Source organism: Oratosquilla oratoria, chromosome 24 (assembly GCF_046742065.1).
Source record: "Oratosquilla oratoria isolate Oo_2021 chromosome 24, ASM4674206v1, whole genome shotgun sequence".
NCBI lineage: Eukaryota > Metazoa > Arthropoda > Malacostraca > Stomatopoda > Squillidae > Oratosquilla > Oratosquilla oratoria.
Genome location: NC_134800.1, coordinates 19,183,672 through 19,206,895, shown reverse-complemented (window position 1 = coordinate 19,206,895; position 23,224 = coordinate 19,183,672). Strand labels below are relative to the sequence as shown.

General features: G+C 37.3%; 1 protein-coding gene across 5 annotated transcripts in view; it reads left to right on the top strand.

Moving 5' to 3' along the window:
• The window catches only part of Cog1 (conserved oligomeric Golgi complex subunit 1), a 96,866-nt gene that overhangs the window by 904 nt on the left and 72,738 nt on the right, over positions 1 to 23,224 (top strand). For all 5 annotated transcript variants that reach the window (XM_076207785.1, XM_076207784.1, XM_076207783.1 and 2 more), the window contains exons 2-4: positions 17,431 to 17,542; positions 20,324 to 20,457; positions 21,489 to 21,662. In XM_076207785.1, coding sequence (XP_076063900.1) covers positions 17,519 to 17,542; positions 20,324 to 20,457; positions 21,489 to 21,662 — 332 coding nt within the window. In that variant the 5' untranslated portion in view covers positions 17,431 to 17,518. The remainder of the gene's footprint in view (positions 1 to 17,430; positions 17,543 to 20,323; positions 20,458 to 21,488; positions 21,663 to 23,224) is intronic.

Sequence of the window (23,224 nt, the reverse complement as noted above, 5' to 3'; positions counted from 1 at the left end):
TTTATATAAGAGGGACCCAAGGGATCAACTTATATACGCATAATACTGGCTACCAAGGAGAATCAGGGACTTGACCAAGTGTAGTACTGAAGTCTTCGATAGTGTTTTGAAAAAGTTCCTGAAAGGGGTCCCAAAGGAGCCACCTATTCTTCATGCACCTGCACCTTGGGCAGTCGTCAGCAATAGTATACCAGCCCTGTTGAGTTATCTCAAGAGGGAAGCATCATAAAAATGAAAAGAGGCAGACTTCCAAGTTGGCCTTCATGGTGGATGTCTAAATGAAGACGAGGCTTGCGCACACACATACACACACGATTTGATGGCACAGTGGTAGCATTTGGGGCTGGTACTACAGTAGTCTGGGTTTGCTGCACCGTGAGTTGTTACTCCAACTCATGGGCGGGGAGTTAAGGTGTGTGTATGTGTGTGTGTAAGGTCACAGCATTATCCATAGATTGGTCATATAAGCTTTGAGCACCTCCTGGGAGGGAAATAGCTATTGATCATGAGTCCAACACATGATCTAAGACCATGTGGAGAGATATGAAAACGGGTCACAATGGGCATAGCTCCTGTCCCGTAAAATACAACTAGGTAAATACATACAAAAGACAAAAGAGATAAAGCCTGGAAAAGATGGAAAAAAAAAAATCTGAGAAATGGAAAATGTACACAAAACTAAGAAATGAATATGTAAAAATATGTAGGGAACAAAAAAGAAATGATTAAAAGGACATAATAGACAAATGTAAAGAACATAGGAGGATTGTGAATCATTACAATTAGACCTGGACAGAATCTGGAAATGGACTCAAAAGTGGGAAGTGAACTTCAATATCAAGAAGGGTAGTATAATGGAGTTTGTAAAAAGTAAAAATAGAATACCAAGAAATAAAATTGGTGAAGAAGTAAAAAAAGTGAAATCGGAAAGAGACCTTGGAGTAATAATCAGCAAAGGCGTGACACTAGACAAACATATCAATAAAATAGTCGGAGAAACTTTCAACCTATTAAGGTCAATGAAAGTGGCATTTGACTACTTGGATGAGGAAATGATTGAAAAATATTAGTTACACTAATAAGATCAAAACTGGAGTATGCAGCAACACTATGGACACTCAGCACTAAAAAGAATATAAAGAAATTAGGAAGAATACTGTATGGGGCAGAAACATGGAACATAAGAGAGGAAGAGAGAAGGAGTTTGAATGTGATTGAGATGAGGTGTCTGAGAAGTATGATATGGGGTAACTAGGCTGGATAGGGTGAGAAATGACGAGGTGAGGAGGAGAACAGGGGTGGTAAGGGAGTTGGGAGATAGGGTGGATGAAAGAGTATTAGGATGGTTTGGACACATGGAAAGAATGAGTAAAGAAAGACTAGTAAAAGTGGTATGAAAGGCAGATGTGGAGGGAGTGAACATGAGGGGGCGAACTAAGATGAGATGGATGATTGGGGTGAAAGGGGCTTTGGGGAAGAGGGGAATGTCTGTTGAGGAAGCATGGGAGAGGACAGAAGACAGGGGTAAATGGAAAATGGTTGTATATGGATGATGTTGTGATGCATGAGGTGGAATGGGTGATGGGATGGGGGTGAGGTAGTATGTGTGAGAAAATTTTGATGCAGCCCAAAGGAATTTCTTCCCATTTTTTTCCTTTTTTGTAGTGGGTGGTTGCTGATTTAATGAAGTGGCCTTGCTGTGGATGTGCTGTATCTTGTGACACTGCCTCTGACCCAGGGCAGTGGACAAGGTGCAGGGATGACCCGTCATCCAGGAGGTGCCCAGATAAAAGAGAGGGTGGAGGGGTGTGGAGTGTATTTAGGGATGGAATGGGTGGGAATGGTTTTTATGCCTTTTTCTTTTTGGCTACCTCCCTTGTAAGGGGGAGGAAGCCTTGGTATATGTTTGTATGTATGTAGAAAGAATACAAAGAGCAATGAAAAAGTTGGCACCAACTCCAAGTTAACATACGAACAAAGATTGTCCAAATTGGAGTTACTGACTGGAACAAAGAAGAGAAAGAGGAGATCTGCTGACTATAGAATCATGAAAGGAATGGAAATCATAGATAGGAATGGTTTATTAAAATGGGACAATGGAAAAATAAGAGGACACAAAAAGAAACTCAAGAAGGATAACTATAGAAGAGATCTGACAAAAAATAGCTTCCCACATAGAGTACTGGATACCTGGAATGATTTAGATAAAGAAACAGTGTGTGCAAACACTATTCAAGATTTTAAGAAAAAACTTGATGCTGAAAGATACAAAGACGGGTCACCACAAGCATAGCTCCCTTTCTGTATAATACAACTAAGTAAATACACCAGCTTAGCTCACCTTCCCGAAAGATATAACTAAGTAAATACTAGGTAAATACACATACACACACAAAAGTGGGAAGTGAACTTCAACATCATGAAATGTAGTATAATGGAGTTTGGAAAAAGTAGAAATAGAATATCAGGGCAATATGAAATTGGTACAAAGGAAGTTTAAAAAGTTAGCTCAGAAAAAGACCCAGGAGTAATTATTAACAAAGACATGTCACCAGACAAGGATATTAACAAAATAGTTGGAGAAACCTACAACTTACTAAGATCAATAAAGGTGGGCTTTAACTTCTTGGATGAGGTAATGGTAAAGAAAATATTAGTCAAACTGATAAAACCAAGATTGGAGTACACCACGACACTATGGACACCCAGCACAAAAAAGAATATGAAGCAGCCTCACTGTAAATGTGCTGTGTCTTGCAGCACTGCTTCTTACTCAGGGCAGTGGACAAGATGCAGGGATGACCTGTCATCCAGGAGGTGCCAAGATAAAATTGAGGGAGGAGGGTAGAGGGGAGTGGAGTGCGTAGGCAATGGAATGGGTGGGAGTGGTTTCCATGCCATTGTTTTTTGGCTACCTCCTGTGTAAGGGGGAAAAAGCTTTTGGTATATGTATGTATGTATGTATGTAGAAAGAATCCAAAGAGCAACAACAGATATGGCACCAACACTCTCAAAATTGACATACAAACAAAGATTGTCCAAACTGGAACAACCAACCCTGGAACAAAGAAGAGAAAGAGGAGATCTATTGGCCATTTACAGAATCATGAAAGGCATGGTAGTCCTTGACAGAGAAGATTTATTAAAGTGGGATAAAAGAAAAACAAGAGGACATGAAAAGAAACTCAAAGGATAGTTATAGAAGAGATCTGAAAAAGAATAGTTTCTGACACAGAGTGGTGGACATCTGGAACAAATAGGATGAGGCAACAGTGTGTGCAAAAACCATACAAGAATTTAAGAACAAACTAGATGCTGAAAGATACAAAGCTGGGTCACTACAAGTATAGTTCCCTTCCCATATAATACAACTAGGTAAATACACACAGGAATACTCGATAGAGAGGACTTGTTAAATTGGGACAAGAGAAACACAAGAGGACATGGAAAAAAAAAAAAACATAGTTATAGATGAGATCTGAAGAACAGTTTTCCACAGAGAGTGGTGGACACTTGGAACAAACTGGATGAAAAAATAGTGTGCAAAAACCATTCATGAATTTAAGAGCAAATTAGACACTGCAAGATACAAATGTGGGACACCACGAGCATAGCTCCTCTTCCTGTAAAATATGACTAGGTAAATACACACACTGAAAAAGACCTGGGAGTGATTATCACAAAAGATATGTCCCCTGACAAACATATAAACAAGATTGTTGGCAAAACCTACAACTTACTAAGAGCAATAAAAGTGGCTTTTACCTACTTGGATGAAGAAATGGTAAGGAAAATACTAGTCACAATGATAAGGCCTAAATTGGAGTATGCAGCAACACTGTGGTCACCCAATACAAAAAAGAATATAAAGAAGATTGAGAGAATCATGAGAGTAGCTATGAGGATGGCCCCAGAACTCTTAAAATATTCATAGGAAGAAAGACTGATAAAATTGGAGTTGCTGACTCTGGAATAAAGGAGAGAAAGAGGTGACTTGTTGACCATCTCTAGAATTATGAAGGGCATGGAAGTTCTTGACAGAGAAGACTTGCTAAATTGGGATAGGAGAAACACAAGAGGACATGGAAAGAAGTTTAAAATGGACAATTATAGAAGGGACCTGAAAAAGAACAGCATTCCCTACAGAGTGGTAGATGTATGGAACACATTGGATGAAAAAATAATGTGTGCAAAAACAATACAAGAGGAAACTGGATATGGAGGGATACAAAGACAGGACACCATGAGCTTAGCTCCCCTTTCCCATAAGATACAACTGGGTAAATACAACTAGGTAAACTAGGTAAATATACACACACACAAAATCTAAATATGATAATTGGAAATCAAAGATATAGATTAGTGGTGTCCACAGGGATCAGTATTAGCTCCAATAATGTTTGCTATGTATGTAAATGACATGGATGAGGGTCCAGAATGTTACATGAACATCTTTGTAGATGATGCAAAACTGCTGAGGAAAGTAAGCACTGAAATGGACTGAGAGTCGCTACAGAGAGATCTGAACAGGGTTTGGGAATGGAGTCAGAAGTGGGAAGTGGACTTCAACATAAAGAAATGTAGCATGATGGAATTTGGAAAAATTGAAAAAAGAATATTAGGACAATATAAATTTAATATAAAGGAAGTAAAGAAAGTGGGTTTTGAAAAAGACCTGGGAGTAATTATCACAAAAGACATGACTCTTGATAAACAGATAAATAAAATTGTCAGAGAAACCTACAGCTTGCTAAGATCGATAAAGGTGGCCTTTACCTACTTGGGTGAAGAAATGATGAAGAAAATACTAGTCACCCTGATGAGGCCAAGACTGGAGTACATAGCGACACTATGGACACCCAGTACTGAAAGGAATATAAAGAAAATTGAAAGAATCCAAAGAGTAATTATGAAGATGGCCCCAACACTTTCAAAACTGTCATATGAGGAGAGATTGTCAAAGCTGGAATTAATGACTCTGGAACAAAGAAGAGAAAGAGGTTACCTATTGACCATCTATAGAATCATGAGAGGCATGGAAGTCCTTGATAGAGAAGGCTTACTAATTGGGATAAGAGAAATATAAGGGGACATGAAAAGAAACTCAAAAAGGACATTTATAGAAAGGATCTGAAAAAGAACAGCTTTCCCCACAGAGTGGTGGATGTCTGGGACAAATTGGATGAAACAATAGTGTGTGCAAACACCATACATGAATATAAGAGCAAACTAGGTACTGTGAGATACAAAGATGAGACACCATGAGCGTAGCTTCCCTTCCCATAAGATACGACGAGGTAAATGCATACACACACACAGAGACAAAATCCTCAGGACCTGACGGGATCTCAAACTGGATACTTAAGAATGTAGGGAACAACTAGCGGACAAGACCCACAGTCTTATCACATGTTCATTGAAAGAAGGCACTGTGCCACTTTATTGGAAAAGGGCAAATGTGGTGCCAATTCACAAGGGTGGAAACAAGGAAACCACTAAATTATAGGCCAATATCACTAACCAGCAAAATGGTGAAATTATGTGAAGGGATTGTGAAAGATTGATGGACCAAATATCTTGAAAAGATGAAGATTCTGATAGACAGTCAGTTTGATGTGCTGCAAGAGAGAGAGAGGGGTGGATGGACTGCATGTACCTGGACCTAGAGGAGGCATTTGATAAAGTACCTCACAGTCGACTTGTGTGGAAATTGGAGCATGTTGGAGGACTGAGAGGCAAACTATCAATATGGGTTAAAGACTTTTTGAAGGAAAGATACATGAGGACAGTTGTAAAGTACAAGATGTCAAGCTGGAGAGCAGTAATGTGCCGAATACCCTGGAACAAAGAAGAGAATTAGGGGACCTACTAACCATCTACAGAATTATGAAAGGAAAAGGATGCCTTTATAGAGAGGACGTATTAAAGTGGGACAGAGGAAAAACAAGAGGACATGCAATGAAACTCAAAAAGGATAACTACAGAAGAGACCTGAAAAAGAGCAGCTTCCCACACAGAGTGATAGATATATGGAACAAATTAGATATAGAAATAGTGTGTGCAAATACAATACAAGAATTTAAGAACAAACTTGATCTTGCAAGATACAAAAACGGGTCACTATGAGCATAGCTCCCCTTCCCGTATAATACAAATAGGTAAATACATGGTTCGGTGCTTACATTAATAATGTTTCTTGTCTATGTTAATGACATTATGGAAGGAATAACAAGCTATGCCCACATGTTTGCAGATAATGCAAAAGTCAAAAGAAGAGTGAAAAATGAGGATGGTAGAATATTGCAAAAACATTTAGATACCATTTTTGCATGGAGCCAAGAATAGGAAATGAAATTGAATATCAAAAATTGCAAAGTACTGGAAATGGGCAATAGCAGCAAAAGGACATCTTTTTAATTATTCCTTGGGAAGCGAACACATTATAATAACAAAAGAGGAGAAAGACTTGGGAGTATTGATAAAAGACAACCTGTCACCTGATAGACATATTAGCAGGATTGTGGGAGAAGCATATGGACTGCTGTGGAAGATTAAAGTGGTGTTCCATTATATGGTTGAAGAGATGTTGAAAAAACTCATCGAAACCCAGATACATCCAAGACTGGAATATGTGTCAGTAGTATGGTCCCCACCTGATAGACATATTAGCAGGATTGTGGGAGAAGCATATGGACTACTGCAGAAGATTAAAGTGGTGTTCCATTATATGGATGAAGAGATGTTGAAAAAACTCATTGAAACAGTGATACATCCAAGACAGGAATATGTGTCGATAGTATGGTCCCCACACAGAGTAAAGGATATAAGCAAGATTGAGAGAATACAAAGGGCAGCAACCAAACTGGTCCCCAGCCTAGCAGATAAGCCATATAAGGAAAGACTAAATGTACTGGGTCTGCTGACCTTGAAAGATCAAAGTATTTACCTAGTTTTACCTAGTTGTATTATATGGGAAGGGGAGCTATGCTCGTAATGACCCATCTTTGTATCTCGCAACATCTAGTTTGTTCTTAAATTCTTGTATGGTGTTTGCACACACTATTGTTTCATCCAGTTTGTTCCAGATATCCACCACTCTGTGTGGAAAACTTTTTTTTTTCCAGATCTCTCCTATAACTATCTTTTTTTAATTTCTTTTCATGTCCCCTTGTTCTTCTTTTATCCCACTTTAATAAGTCTTCTCTATCAAGGACTTCCATGCCTTTCATGATTCTGTAAATGGCCAATAGATCTCCTCGTTCTCTTCTTTGTTCCAGGGTTGGCAGTTCCAGTTTAGCCAATCTTTGTTCTTATGTGATTACATTGTTCACGTCATTGATAGAAGTGATCTCCAGTGTTCAGGTCATTGATAGAAGTGATCTCCAGTGTTTAGGTTATTGACAGAAGTGATCTAACTAAAGATGGGAGGGTTTTAAGAGGTCATGGAAGTAAATTAAGAAAGACCACATGTCGAAAGAATGTGAAGAAATACAGTTTTCCATATAGATGTATAAATATGTGGAATAGCTTAGGTGATATAGCCCAAGCTCAAACAGTACATGAGTTCAAATCTAAATATGATAATTGGAAATCAAAGATATATAATAAGATGGAACCATACATGAATTTGAGTCTAAGTATGTTAGAAAATTAGAGAATAGGAGATGGGACCCAATGAGTGTAGCTCCTTTCCTGCATACTACAATTAGGTAAATACAATTATGTAAATAATTGAACAGTGAAACAGTTAATGCCAGAACTATACACGAATTCAAAAGCAAACTGGATGTGCAGAGATACAAAAACAGGTCAAAATGAGAATAGCGCTAGTCCTGTAAAATACAACTAGGTAAATACATACTATACTATAGTTAAGTAACTACACATGCACACACACACACACACACTTCAATGAATGGACGGCTTAGAAGACGTTCTGAAGAAAATTGAAGTCTGTGGATCCCAACGCAAAGAGAAGTGCCTAGTGTTTTTGCAGGGTGGGGGGGAAATTGCTCGTGGAGTAGTGGGAACGTAGGGAAAGAGGAAAAGGGGAGGGATTACTGAGGGAAATGGAAGGAAATGAGGAGGGAGTAGACTTTGCCCAGCCAGACAAGCGGAAGGTAAACAAAAGACTGAGCGAGGATCAAATGTCTAATAAAAATGTAAAGATTAGAAGTATAGAGAGGAGCAATACAGAAGTGACGAGAATATGTTCCAGGGATTTAAAGAGGGTGGGGGGGACACCCCCCCCCCCCGGCTGGTAAGTCTAGGGGAGAGAGTTGATAAGGTGATCGAGGACTTGGAACGTAAGTTAGGTAATGTAGACTCCATTTTCCAGAGAATTGAAAGGTTGGAACAACTAGAGAAGGCTAACAGAAACTTAACTGAAGAAATAGAGGACCTAAAAAGACAGTTAGGAAATGTAAAGGAGGAGAATGAGAAATTGAAGAAGAATAGTAATGAAAATAGAGAGAAAATAGCTACAGAAGTTAAAAATTGGAGAATAACTCAAGAAGGGAATAAGGTTTCATTCACTGACATAGTCAAACAGCAATTGAAAGAACATAATGAAGACTCAGTTATTAAAGTGATGAGACAGAAGGAGAATATAGTAAGAGAATTAGCTGACAAAAAGAAATGTATAATTATATTAGGAATGGAAGAGAAACATAACCCAGATAGAACCGCAAGAATTGAGGAGGAAAATGAAAGAGTAAGCAGTTTATTAAAATTAGTCCAGGAAGATGAACCAGAAATTATAAAGGAAATTGAGGAAAAATTCAGACTAGTAAAATATAGTACAGATAAGACCAGACCAATTAAGATTAAATTCAGGTCACAAACAACGGCAGAGAAAATTCTATCCAAGACAGGGAAACTAGCAACAAATGATCAATATAAAAAGGTATGGATAAAAAGAGAAATGAATAAGGAGGAAAGAGAGGCAGAAAAGCAGAAAAGAATTGAAGCTAAGGCAAAAAACGAGGAAAGAACGGAGTCAGAGAAAGAGAGATTCTATTGGAGAGTAGTGAACATGAAAATAAAGCAGTTCGACATACTAAAGAAAAACACAAGGGAAACAGAGAACACAATGGAAGTGGCAGAAAACTAAGAGTGTCTTACACAAATATAGATGGATTGATAACAGGATTGAATGAACTGAATGATTATTTGAAAGAAAAAGAACCGGACATAATGGGAATTGTAGAAACAAAATTAAAAGGCCCACTACCACCCAACAGTGTAGGACATGATACATACAATTATTGGATTAGAAACAGAGAGAAAAAACAGGGGGGTGGAGTTATGTTCCTGACTAAGAAGGATATAAACGTGAAAGGTGTCATATATGGAAAGAATACAGTAGAGATGATTATGATAGAAGTGGAAGACCGAGATAAGAAGAGCAGAAAATTTGTGATCAATTATGTGCCTCCGAAAACAGCCTCATGGGAGGAGAGTGAACATAAAAGTATGTTAGAGGACACAAAGATAGCATTAACTAAAATAATGGAAGACGGAGGAAGAATAGTTATGATGGGCGACTTTAATTGCAAAGAAATCTGCTGGGAAGAAATGACAGTAAAGAGTGGTGATGACTCATGGGGAAATGCTCTACTTGAGATGATTACTGACCATTCAATGACACAATGGATACAAGAGAACACTAGGTATAGAAATGAAGAAGAACCATCGAGGCTAGACTTAATAATTACATCTGAACCTAGAATAGTGGACAAGATTGAATATAAAACACCAATAGGTAAAAGTGACCACATATTGATTGAACTGGAACTTAATGAAGAAAAATATATGAAAAGAAATGAACAATATAGAAAAGGAAGAATGATGTATGAAAAAACAAACTTTGATAAAATAAGAGAATTCTTCCAACAAGAAAACTGGGAAGAAATATACAAAGAAGAAACATCAGTGGAAGAGAAATGGAATATTTTGACAAAAATTTACAAAAAAGGAGTGGAAAAGTATGTCCCAAGACAAAAACAAGAAAAAGAATATGTAAAATGCTGGTACAACAAAAGCTGTAGGGAGTTAAAAGACAAAAGAGACAAAGCCTGGACCAGATGGAAAAAAGACAGAAGACCTGAAAAATGGAAAATATATACTGGTTATAGAAATGAATATGTACAAAAGTGCAGAGAGGAAAAAAGAAAATATGAAAAAGATGTTATAGAAAAGTGTAAAGATCAACCAAAACTATTCTACAGATTTGTAAACAATAAACTGAAAAACAAACAAGACTTGGAGAAATTAAGACAAGGAGGAGTTGAATACACTGAGGAAATGGAAATGGCAGAAATTATGAACAAACATTTTAAATCAGTGTTTACAAGGGAAAATATACAACCTGAAGAGATTGAGTGGAAGGAAAAAGTCCCCCCTATGGAAGAAATAGAAGTAACAAAGAATGAAATATTGACACACTTGGGTAATCTTGATGTCAGAAAATCGCATGGGCCAGATGAAATAGCAAACTGGATTCTGAAAGAATGCAGGAAGGAACTGGCAGACAAAATACATAGCATAATAAGCAGTTCCTTAAAAGAAGGAAAAGTTCCAGAAGATTGGAAAAAAGCAAATATAGTACCTATATATAAAGGAGGAAATAAAGAAGAACCTACCAACTATAGACCAGTCTCTCTAACAAGTACAATAGCAAAAATATGTGAAAGAATTATCAAAAGTAGATGGGTAAAATACTTGGAAAAAAACAACGTACTAAATCCAAGGCAATTTGGATTCAGACAAGGACGATCATGCGTCACCAATTTAATATGTTTCTATTCAAGGCTAATAGATATAATACAAGAAAGAGATGGATGGGCTGATTGTGCATTTCTAGACCTAAAAAAAGCTTTTGACAAAGTACCACATAAGAAGCTGCTTAAGAAATTAGAATATGAAGGAGGAATACAAGGTAAATTGCTAAATTGGATGGAAGACTTTTTGCAAGAAAGAAAAATGAGAGTAGTGATAAGAGATCAGCACTCAAAATGGAATGAAGTAATAAGCGGTGTCCCGCAGGGAACAGTTCTGGCCCCAATAATGTTTGCTATATATATTAATGATATGGATGAAGGAATTGAAAGCTATATGAGCTTCTTTGCAGATGATGCAAAACTACTGAAAAGAATGAAAACTGAAGAAGATTGTGAATCACTACAGAGAGATCTAAATAAAGTACAAGAATGGAGTAGGAAGTGGGAGATGGAGTTCAATACAAAAAAGTGTAGTATAATGGAATTTGGAAAAAGCAAAAACAGAATAACAGGATCATATAATTTGGGAGAAGAAGGAATAAAAAGAGTAGAAAATGAGAAGGACCTGGGAGTCATTGTTATGAATAATATGTCACCTGAGAAACATATAAATAAGATTTTTGGAGAAACCTATAATTTAATAAGAACAATCAAAGTGGCATTTACATACCTGGATGAAGAAATGGTGAGGAAAATCCTAATCACCCTGATAAGACCAAGATTGGAATATGCAGCAACGATATGGTCACCAAGTACAAAAAAATGTATAAAAAAACTTGAAAGAATACAAAGAGCAATTACAAAATTGGCACCAACACTCTCAAAACTATCATATGAAGAGAGACTACAAAAACTTAAACTACAGACACTAGAGCAAAGAAGAGAGAGAGGAGATTTGATAGCTATTTACAGAATCATGAAAGGCATAGAAATTACTGATAGAGAGAATCTGATAAAATGGGATGACAGAAATACAAGAGGACACGGAAAGAAAATAAAAAAAGACAGCTATAGAAGAGATTTGAAAAAGAACAGCTTTCCTCACAGAGCAATAGACAGTTGGAACAAGTTAGATGAGAAAGTGGTGTGTGCAAAAACAATACATGAATTTAAAAATAGTTTAGATAAAATGAGATATGAAGACGGGACCCCACGAGCATAGCTCCCCTTCCTGTAAAATACAACTAGGTAAATACAACTAGGTAAATACACTTCAACGAATGGACGGCTTAGAAGACGTTCTGAAGAAAATTGAAGTTTTGTGGATCCCAACGCAAAGAGAAGTGCCTATTGTATTTACAGGGTGGGGGGAAATTGCTCGTGGGGTAGTAGGAAAGTAGGGAAAGAGGAGAAGGGGAGGGATTACTGAGGGAAATGGAAGGAAATGAGGAAGGAGTAGACTTGGCCCAGGCAGACAGGCGAAAGGTAAACAAACGGCCCCCCGACGATGATGAAATGTCTAATAAAAATGTAAAGATTAGAAGTATAGATAAGAGCAATACAGTAGAAAGTGATGAGAATATTTTCCAGGGATTTAAAGAGGGTGGGGGGGACACAAACCCCCCCGACTGACAAGACTAGAAGAGAAGGTCGATAAGATGATCGAGGACTTGGAGCGTAGGTTCGGTCATGTTAACATTATACGGAGGGTTGAAAAAATTGGAAGAACTAGAGAAGGCGAACAAAAACTTAACTAAGGAAATTGAAGAATTAAAAAAAAAACAGTTAAAAGAAGTAAAAGATGAGAATAAAGTCTTAAAGGAGAATAATAAGGAGAACAAGGAGGGTTGGAAAAAAATTCAAGAAAATAGCAAAGTTGCATTCACTGACATAATCAGACAGCAAATGAATGAACAAACTGAAAACTCAGTTATTAAAGTGATGAGACAGGAGAATATAGTAAGAGACTTAGCAGACAAAAAGAAATGTATAATTATACTAGGAATGGAAGAGAAACATAACCCAGATAGAACCACAAGAATCAAAGAGGAAAATGAAAAAGTAAGAAATTTACTAGAATTAGTTCAGGAAGATGAACCAGAAATAATGAAACAAATCGAAGAGAAATTCAGGCTTGGGAAATATAGTACAGACAAGACCAGACCAATTAAGATTAAATTCAGGTCACAAACTACGGCTGAGAATATCTTATCCAAAACAGGGAAACTAGCAACAAGTGAACAATATAAAAAGGTATGGATAAAAAGGGAAATGAATAAAGAGGAAAGAGAGGAAGAAAAACAGAAAAGACTTGAAGCAAAGGAAAAAAACGAGATAAGAACGGAGTCAGAAAAAGAGAGATTCTATTGGAGAGTAGTGAATATGAAACTAAAGAAAGTCGACATACAAGAGAAAAACAAAAGGGAAACAGAGAACACAATGGAAGTGGCAGAAAACTAAGAGCGTCTTACACAAATATAGATGGATTAATAACAGGATTGAATGAGCTGAATGATTATTTGAAAGAAAAAGAACCAGACATAATGGGAATTGTAGAAACAAAATTAAAAGGCCCACTACCACCCAACAGTGTAGGACATGATGCATATAATTATTGGATTAGAAACAGAGTGAAAAAGCAAGGGGGTGGAGTTATGTTCCTGACTAAGAAGGATATAAACGTGAAGTGTGTCACATATGGAAAGAATACAGTAGAGATGATAATGATGGAAGTAGAAGACAGAGATAAGAAGAGCAGAAAGTTTGTGATAAATTATGTGCCCCCGAAAACAGCCTCATGGGAGGAGAGTGAACATAAAAGTATGTTAGAGGACACAAAGATAACATTAAACAAGATAATGGAAGAGGGAGGAAAAATAGTTATGATGGGCGACTTTAATTGCAAAGAAATCTGCTGGGAAGAAATGACAGTAAAGGGTGGAGACGGCTCATGGAGAAACACTCTACTTGAGATGGTTACTGACCATACAATGACACAATGGATACAGGAGAACACTAGGTATAGAAATGAAGAAGAGCCATCGAGACTAGACCTAATAATTACATCTGAACCTAGAATAGTGGACAAAATTGAATATAAAACACCAATAAGTAAAAGTGACCACATATTGATTGAACTGGAACTTAATGAAGAAAAATATATGAAAAGAAATGAACAATACAGAAAAGGAAGAATGATGTATGAAAAAACAAACTTTGATAAAATAAGAGAATTCTCTCAACAAGAAAACTGGGAAGAAATATACAAAGAAGAAACAACAGTAGAAGAGAAATGGAATATTTCGACAAAAATGTACAAAAAAGGAGTGGAAAAGTATGTCCCAAGACAAAAACAAGAAAAAGAATATGTAAAATGCTGGTACAACAAAAGCTGTAGGGAGTTAAAAGACAAAAGAGACAAAGCCTGGACCAGATGGAAAAAAGACAGAAGACCTGAAAAATGGAAAATATATACCTGTTATAGAAATGAATATGTACAAATGTGCAGAGAGGAAAAGAGAAAATATGAAAAAGATATCATAGAAAAGTGTAAAGATCAACCAAAACTATTCTACAGATTTGTAAACAATAAACTGAAAAACAAACAAGACTTGGAGAAATTAAGACAAGAGGGAGTTGAATACACTGAGGAAATGGAAATGGCAGAAATTATGAACAAACATTTTAAATCGGTGTTTACAAGGGAGAACATACAACCTGAAGAGAACGAATGGAAAGAGAAAGTCCCCCCTATGGAAGAAATAGAAGTAACAAAGAATGAAATATTAACACACTTGAGTAATCTTGATGTCAGAAAATCGCATGGGCCAGATGAAATAGCAAACTGGATACTGAAAGAATGCAGGAATGAACTGGCAGACAAAATACATAGCATACTAAATAGTTCCTTGAAAGAAGGAAAGTTCCAGAAGATTGGAAAAAAGCAAATATAGTACCTATATATAAAGGAGGAAATAAAGAAGAACCTACCAACTATAGACCAGTCTCTCTAACAAGTACAATAGCAAAAATTTGTGAAAGAATTATCAAAAGTAGATGGGTAAAATATTTAGAAAAAAACAAAGTGTTAAATCCAAGGCAATTTGGATTCAGACAAGGACGATCATGCGTCACCAATTTAATATGTTTCTATTCAAGGCTAATAGATATAATACAAGAAAGAGATGGATGGGCAGACTGTGCATTTTTAGATCTAAAGAAAGCTTTTGACAAAGTACCACATAAGAAGTTGCTTAAGAAATTAGAAACTGAAGGAGGAATATAGGGCAAACTACTAAATTGGATGGAGGACTTTTTGCAAGAAAGAAAAATGAGAGTAGTGATAAGAAACCAGCACTCAAAATGGGATGAAGTAATAAGCGGTGTTCCGCAGGGAACAGTTCTGGCCCCAATAATGTTTGCTATATATATCAATGATATGGATGAAGGAATTGAAAGCTATATGAGCTTCTTTGCAGATGATGCAAAACTACTGAAAAGAGTGAAAACTGAAGAAGATTGTGAATCACTACAGAGAGATCTAAATAAAGTACAAGAATGGAGTAGGAAGTGGGAGATGGAGTTCAATACAAAAAAGTGTAGTATAATGGAATTTGGAAAAAGCAAAAACAGAATAACAGGAGCATATAAATTGGGAGAAGAAGGAATAAAAAAAGTAGAAAATGAGAAGGACCTGGGAGTCATTGTTATGAATAATATGTCACCTGAGAAACATATAAATAAGATTTTTGGAGAAACTTATAATCTAATAAGAACAATCAAAGTTGCATTTACATACCTGGATGAAGAAATGGTGAAGAAAATCCTAATCACCCTGATAAGACCAAGATTGGAATATGCAGCAACGATATGGTCACCAAGTACAAAAAAATGTATAAAAAAACTTGAAAGAATACAAAGAGCAATTACAAAATTGGCACCAACACTCTCAAAACTATCATATGAAGAGAGACTAGAAAAACTTGAGCTACAGACACTAGAGCAAAGAAGAGAGAGAGGAGATTTGATAGCTATTTACAGAATCATGAAAGGCATAGAAATTACTGATAGAGAGAATCTGATAAAATGGGATGACAGAAATACAAGAGGACACGAAAATAAAATAAAAAAAGACAGCTATAGAAGAGATTTGAAAAAGAACAGCTTTCCTCACAGAGTAATAGACAGTTGGAACAAGTTAGATGAGAAAGTGGTGTGTGCAAAAACAATACATGAATTTAAAAATAGTTTAGATAAAATGAGATATGAAGACGGGACCCCACGAGCATAGCTCCCCTTCCCGTAAAATACAACTAGGTAAATACATAGTGTTGGGTCAAATGAGCATAAATATTTCCCTAGTTGTATTTGCGTAGTTGTATTTTATGGGAAGGGGAGCTATGCTTGTGGTGTCCCTTGTATCTCGTAGTGTTTGGAATAAAAGGTTGTTATCTATTTCAGCATGTGACAACCAAGCAGCAAGGTGATACTTTTGGCTCTGTTATTTACCTAGTCCTTATGACATTTGGTGCAGTAGATAAACCTGATACTGACAGCTCTGTTATTGGCTTCAAGTACAGAATTGCTGTAGTGTCCAAGAAACATGGAAGACACAAAAAGTCTGTCTTTATTTAGAATTTTATCATAACCCATTGGGCTGAATATTTATATTCTGATGGGAGGTACAGGACCCCCAGAGTATAGCTCTTATTGTGTGTACTGCAATTAAGTAAATATATGTAAGAATATCAACAAACAATACAGGTGATTTGGTCACCAATTGTTTGATTATAGACATTTGGTCACCAGTTATTGAATCACAGGCATGTATCCCTCTTCTTTACACATGTCCTCTCCCCATTCCTCCAGTGCATTATATATATATAACCAAATTTGTAATAAGCATCTGTGTACTTAAAAAAACAAGCAAAACATTGGTGTACAAAAAAAAATCAACAAGCAAAACATTGCACTACTAAAAAGGTGTCTTCACATGATTATTTCCTGCTATATTTGTTAGCAGTTGCCATTTGCAGTCACATTAATTGAACCTGTGGAGGAGTGGTGCTGTCATGTATATGTATTGTTTTGTAGTTGCTGACAAATATTTTATTTAATTAAGAGAAATAATTTCATCAAATGATAAGAAAATCCATCTTGATTAACCCATTTAGGAGTTGTGTCATATTCTACTTTCTGATTTTCATATGGTGAGAGAAAATATGCTGGAAAATGAGAATTGGTTAATCACATGACTATGTAGAGAGGATGGTAGAGACCGTGAAAGAATCCTTGGTACAAGTCATTTAGGACTGCATTCATCATTGTCATTGATTGAAACCACAACAAACCATTGGGAACATGCCAGCAAAAGTGAATATGTCCTTTGATTAACAAAACTTTATATAAAGCAGGGAGTGTGGTCGCCATATAATGAAGTAGGAAAGGGTAAACCAGCTCAGGCATGCTGGCCCCACTGTGAAAATGTGTCTTGTCACTTTGCTTTAGACTGAGTAGTGTGGAAAGGAATAAGGCTGATCTTTATTTCGCCAGGTGCAAAGCTGGTAAAGGGTGATGAATGGTTTTTGGATGGATGTGGGATGAGTGCAGAGTGGGTGTATATTTTGACTGGACTGTCTCCCACATTTGGGGGACAAAGGCCTTTTGATATACATGTATGTAATGCTTTTCCATTTTTTCTGTTCAATAGGTGAACTGATCTGCTTGTTGGGACCTACAATCCATGCACATGCGCACTTCATAAGTGAAGAAGAAAGGAGAAGGAAGTTATCACCAGCATGTCTTCAATGATAACAGAACACGTACAGTACCACAAACATGTTTTAGACATAGATGATGTGTATTATGGACAGCATGTTTCAGTTAGTCAATTATGTTATTGAATTTTTTGGTTAAATACTGATATTGCATTTGACTTAGAACAATTCTTCAACTAATGTGATAGTTACATTCCAATACTGTATTTTTCGGACTATAGCCCGCACCGTTATATGACCCGCACCCCCTTACACCTTAGTGAAAATCCACACAAGACCCGCACCGCTGTATGACCCGCAGTCATATGGCGTGCGCGGCAGTGTAGATCCGACGATGTATACTACCCATGCACGGGTGGCCACAGGCACAGCTCACGGCGGTTGTTGTTACGGCCGGCCGTTGACGTGGTGATCAAAGTAATTTCAAAGCTGAGGCTTTTTCTAAATTTTCTGTTTCATCAATGCTTATGTGATTTATATAAAAAAAAAGATATATGTTTCCGATATTAGCAGGTTTCTTGGTGATATCTTGCTTTTCAGGATTCATCACAATTTGGTTTCTGAAGCTGCCACTAGATGTAGTGGTAGCTTCGATGAAAGAGAGGTGATCTCGAAAGTGTGCAACTGATCCTACGATGCCTTTGGGATGGGTCGAAGACGCGGCATTGCGATTCATGATCATGATACTAGTATTCCTCCAGTCCTATTTATTTCTGATTGTGATGAAGATGAAGAATAACCAACAAATTACATTTCAATATATTTTATTGCACTTATATATATATATATATTGCAAAGAACCTTAATAAATTTGTGTAAATAATGCCATAAAACCCTGCTTGATTGTTTACCGATAATTAATCAAATAAATGCCATACAAACACTGGTAATTAATTTTTAAACCAAACAATTTCCAATGGTTAGTTTTCAATAGAATAGAACAATAATAAAGCACATTACTGAACTGTTATGAACAGACTCAATGGAGCACATCGTTATTAGAAGAAAAAGACAGTGATCACAGACGACAGTCAATGTTTATGAAGGCGTATTATCGCTCACGAAGCCATCGAATTCCTCATCCTCTGTATCGTAATGGAAGAGGTGGTATAAATCGGCCAATTCTGATGCAGTGACCTCATCTGTTTCCATTTCGATTTCGGATTCGTCCGATTCCTTTTCCGAGTCGTAGCATGCATTGAACATTGCAGGATGGCACATTTCTGATTTACGGAAACCGTTCTGAATAGTCGATTCTTTAATTTTCTTCCATGCTTGAATGACCCACATGTAATGCACAAATTTAGCATTAAGGAATCAGGTACAGTTTGTAATTTGTAATTGCGAAAATGGTCGCCCGCTTGTTTTTGTTTGATCGCGACACACGATGTTGGTGTTGGTACCGGTCACTTGTATTGTGTTCATGCTGTTTAGTTAAGCCTGTTTTATTTGTGATAATGCCTTTATTAATAACAAGAGCATGTAAAGCGGGTAAGACAAATCCTACCTTCTCTTTGTCGTTTGTCTCGATCGTACGCGCTGTATTATGACTTTAATCAACTTTCATACGACGAATCCGGTCGGTCCCCCCGCAAGTCCCCGATCCGAGAGGGCACCCAGCTAAACTAATCATTCATTTTTTTTTGACTGCGTAAGAGGGCAATTTCTAACCAGAATCCACAGATGACCCGCACCTTTATATCACCCGCACCCCCGAAATTTGGCAGTGGTCTTCAGGCCTTCCCATAGATCTCCCTAGGAATAAACTTTGGACATGTTGTTAGTGTTGTATTAATGTAGGACATTTTCTATGCCCCTAGCTTCTGTGTTGTATTAATGTAGGGCAGTTTCTGTGCACCTAACTTGTAAGAATAGAAGTAGGGGAACAGACAGAGGCTCTCCTTATGTGAAAAGGTAGAAGAAATAGAGTTGAAATTAATAGAAAGAGATCTAGGACCCATTCCAAAGACTGAATGTCAATCCCTTGGGGCAACACTTCTGAATGGAGATAGGGTGATGAAGACTTGAAAGATGGGTAGCAGGGAGATGATTCTTTTAAATGTAATTTTTTCCACATTCAATAAACCATAACACTTTTGCTGCATTTTACTTCATATCTTTATTGTGGCTGTTGCCAGATGATTTTATTCAGCTGAAGGAAACCACCTTTGCAGTGAAAGAAGCCTATTTTGATGGCTCATTAGCTGTTTTGCAAATTATATTAAATTCTGCCTTCCTGTAGAAAATTCTGTTCATTTAAGGGAAATTTTCTTCATTGCAAAAGAGTTCACCCTGCATCAGTAAGCATTTTCAGTGCATTTTATGGCTAAGTTATCTTTTTCTCCCTTATCCACTCCCACCCATTTCACTCCTGCCCATTCCATTCCCATCCACCACCCTTTCCTTCCTCTCATCTTAGTTATAAACTATTTGATTCTGGTTCCTGCCAGGCACCTTTATTCACATGAGAGAAACCTCCACAATATGTTGAATTTGATAATAACTCATTATTTACAATAATATACTGTTTAACTTAACTAATGATAGAATGCTTTATATTCAATATGGGGAATGCTGCCACAGCAAGGGCATCAAGGCAATCTTGGCTAATCTGTTGCGTTACTAACAAAGTTTACAGATTTTAATTAGGCTAGTACCAGATACTTTTATTCATCTTGGGAACCTCATTATAGCAAAGACATGAAGTAAAATGTATTCTGCCTTACGGGTTTCTTCTTTTAGAAACAGGTACACTTATATAGTATGTGCTAGCTAAGTACTATTTTTCATGTATATTTTCCATTTACTCCAAAAATTTTATTACAGGCAGTAGAGATGGCAACAGAGAGTGATGTAACTCTCATATTTGAGCAGCACCCTGTTGCAGAGGTGCAGAAACTCCTCAACAAAACTCGCACAGACATTGAACGAAAGAAAGAGGAGTTGAGGATTATGGTGGGGTCAGTACTTTTGTTACTGTTTTAACCTTGTTAGTTAGTCATTTCTTATTCTATTTTCTAATGTTTTGCAGCACCCCATTGATTTGGACACAGATTCCCCATCATAGAAGAGGCTTAGCCAACAAGTATTCCATTAGTTTATATCCAGCAATAAATGTTAATGGTGTACACAGCTCCTTTTGTGATCAGTACTTTTATCACTTTGTCATGTGGTTATTCTTTATACATGTATTTTTTTCCCTAATTAATTTTAGGCCTGCCAGCAAGTGAGTTTGTAGTAAGGGCATACTACATTAAATTACTGCTGACCTCCAGAAGGAGGTGCTTTCTTAGCCCTTTTAGTGAGGGGGAGTGTGATGTTAAACTAGATCAAGTGTTCTAAAAGCAGTGCCTCAATACCCCAGAGGGTATTAAAACCAGTTCTTTGGGTTATCCAAAAAGGCATCATAGAAAATAATTTGTGTAAAGAATTATACTTTATTAATTTACTTACTGAAAATAAAAATAAATAGAGTCCCTAGAATTAAGCTGTTTTTTCATAGCCATCCTGTTTTCTCTCTTTTTTTTTTTTTTTTTGGTTAGAAATTAAAAGTTGGGATCAGCAGGCTAACATTGGAGAGGAGATATCAGGTGGACTTAAAGTTGAACTTTGGGGTATCAGGGCTGAAAAACTTTAAGAACCAGTAAATGCTATTGGGGGGACGGAGAGGGGGGGGTGTCGCCGATTTAATGAAGTGGCCTTGCTGTGGATGTGCTGTGTCTTGTGACACTGCTTCTGACCCAGGGCAGTGGACAAGGTGCAGGGATGACCTGTCATCCAGGAGGTGCTAAGATAAGAGGGAGGGTGGAGGGGTGTGGAGTGTATTCAGGGATGGAATGGGTGGGAATGATTTTATGCCTTTTCCTTTTTGGCTACCTCCCTTGTAAGGGGGAAAAATCCTTGGTATATGTATGTAAATGCTATTGGTAGACATGACTCTTTTTGCTAATTTCTTACTTTCCAAGTAATTCTTTATCTTCTTTATAATCAGAGAAAGATACAGAGACCTGATTGAAGCTGCAGACACCATAACAGCAATGAAAGCAAGTGCAGGTGCAATCAGTCAGAACATTCAGACCATGGAAGGCCTCTGTGGTTCTCTGCAGCAACGGGGTCTTATTGGCTTTAAGACTCAGTCATACCAGAATTCTACCACTAACAACAGGTACTGTATTTCAAAATGGAGAATATTTTCAGGAAGATTACATTTTTTAATTACTTTTATATTTCAGTTTTCTCTAATAGAAGATAAATTTCCTATATAGTTTTCTTATTTATGCTCAGTATTTGGGAATGTAATATGCCCTACTACTCGTGTAAATTTCTTTGGGTTGCCCTCAATAGACTTCCCCCTATTCCATACATTTGCAAAACACTCCACAAAGCCTATCAGCCCTATCTTAGGCTTTCTCCAAGTCCAAAAAACAATGCCCAAAAAACATTCTTACCTTTGCCAAAAACTTCTTCCATACCTGCTTTCTATAAACACTTGATCCATGCCCCTTCTTTCTCTCCTATACCCACACTGTTCATCCCTCAGAACTCCCACTGTTCTGTGCCTAACCCTCTCAATAGATAATAATAATTGTTGCCAAGTTTTATTGACTGTAAACCTTCAGCCTCACAATGGCATTATTATTGTGAGACTGTTTCATTGTCACCGGCTGAAAATAGTAGTAGAAGGGGACTGGTTGCTGGTTGTCAGCTCCCCTTATGTGAAAGGGAGGAGAAAATAGAAAACGATCTTTGCTCCAGCCCAGAGACTGAAGGTTGTACATTTAAAACCTTTCACCAGCCTTGATGAATGCTCTCTACTATTGTGAAATAACTTCTATTAGAATATAACTTCAGTAACTATACTTAAGGAAACTAGATTTTGTAGATTACTTATGAAGATGCCTAAGGTTACCTAGAAAACCAGGTCAAGCTCTACTTTCTAGTGGTGGACAGTGTTCGCCAAGGGTGGCGAAAAGTTTTGAAAGTACGACCCTGAGTGTCAGCCTCTCATTATTGCACTTCCCAGTCGAGGTGAACTAGTTGGTTGTTTTTGAAAATGAACAGCAGGGAGATGATTCTGTGCCACCCATGCTGTAGAACCATCACTTACAAGTACCTATCACAGGTCCTTTATTCAGTATAATGGGGGGGCGGGCTGCTAAAGTGTCTTGACTCTTTACTGAAGAAAATTAAAGAAAGGAGATCTGTAGTCCTCTTACTCCACCCCTATGATATGTATAGGAACTTGATGGTAGATGGTGGAGAAGTGGTAAAGAATAGGTTGATGGGGGGCAGCAGAATGGAGGGACAACAATAGTAACAAAGTATCTCATCGTTCCTTTATAAGTAGAGATTTTAATCTAATATAGATGAATGATATGTGGTTTTGGTCTGAAAGGGTCCCTTAAAACAGTTTGTAAATTATTGACTACATGTAACCATGTATTCAGTACCTCTGTATGGTAATGTGATGTACACGTTAGTATGGTCAGTCCCTTATAAAAGGGAGAGGGCCTTTTGGTATGTATGTATACTCCCACCCATTCCACTCCCATCCACAACCCTTTCCCCCCTCTCATCCAGTCATCCATGAGGAGCCGAGATGAGAGAAGGGAAAGGGTGGTGGATAGAAGTGAAATGGGTAAGAATGGATGCTTGCCACTTGACTTGGCTACCTCCCTTATAAGGGGGAAAAAGCCCTTGGTATATAGATAGATAAATGTATACTAA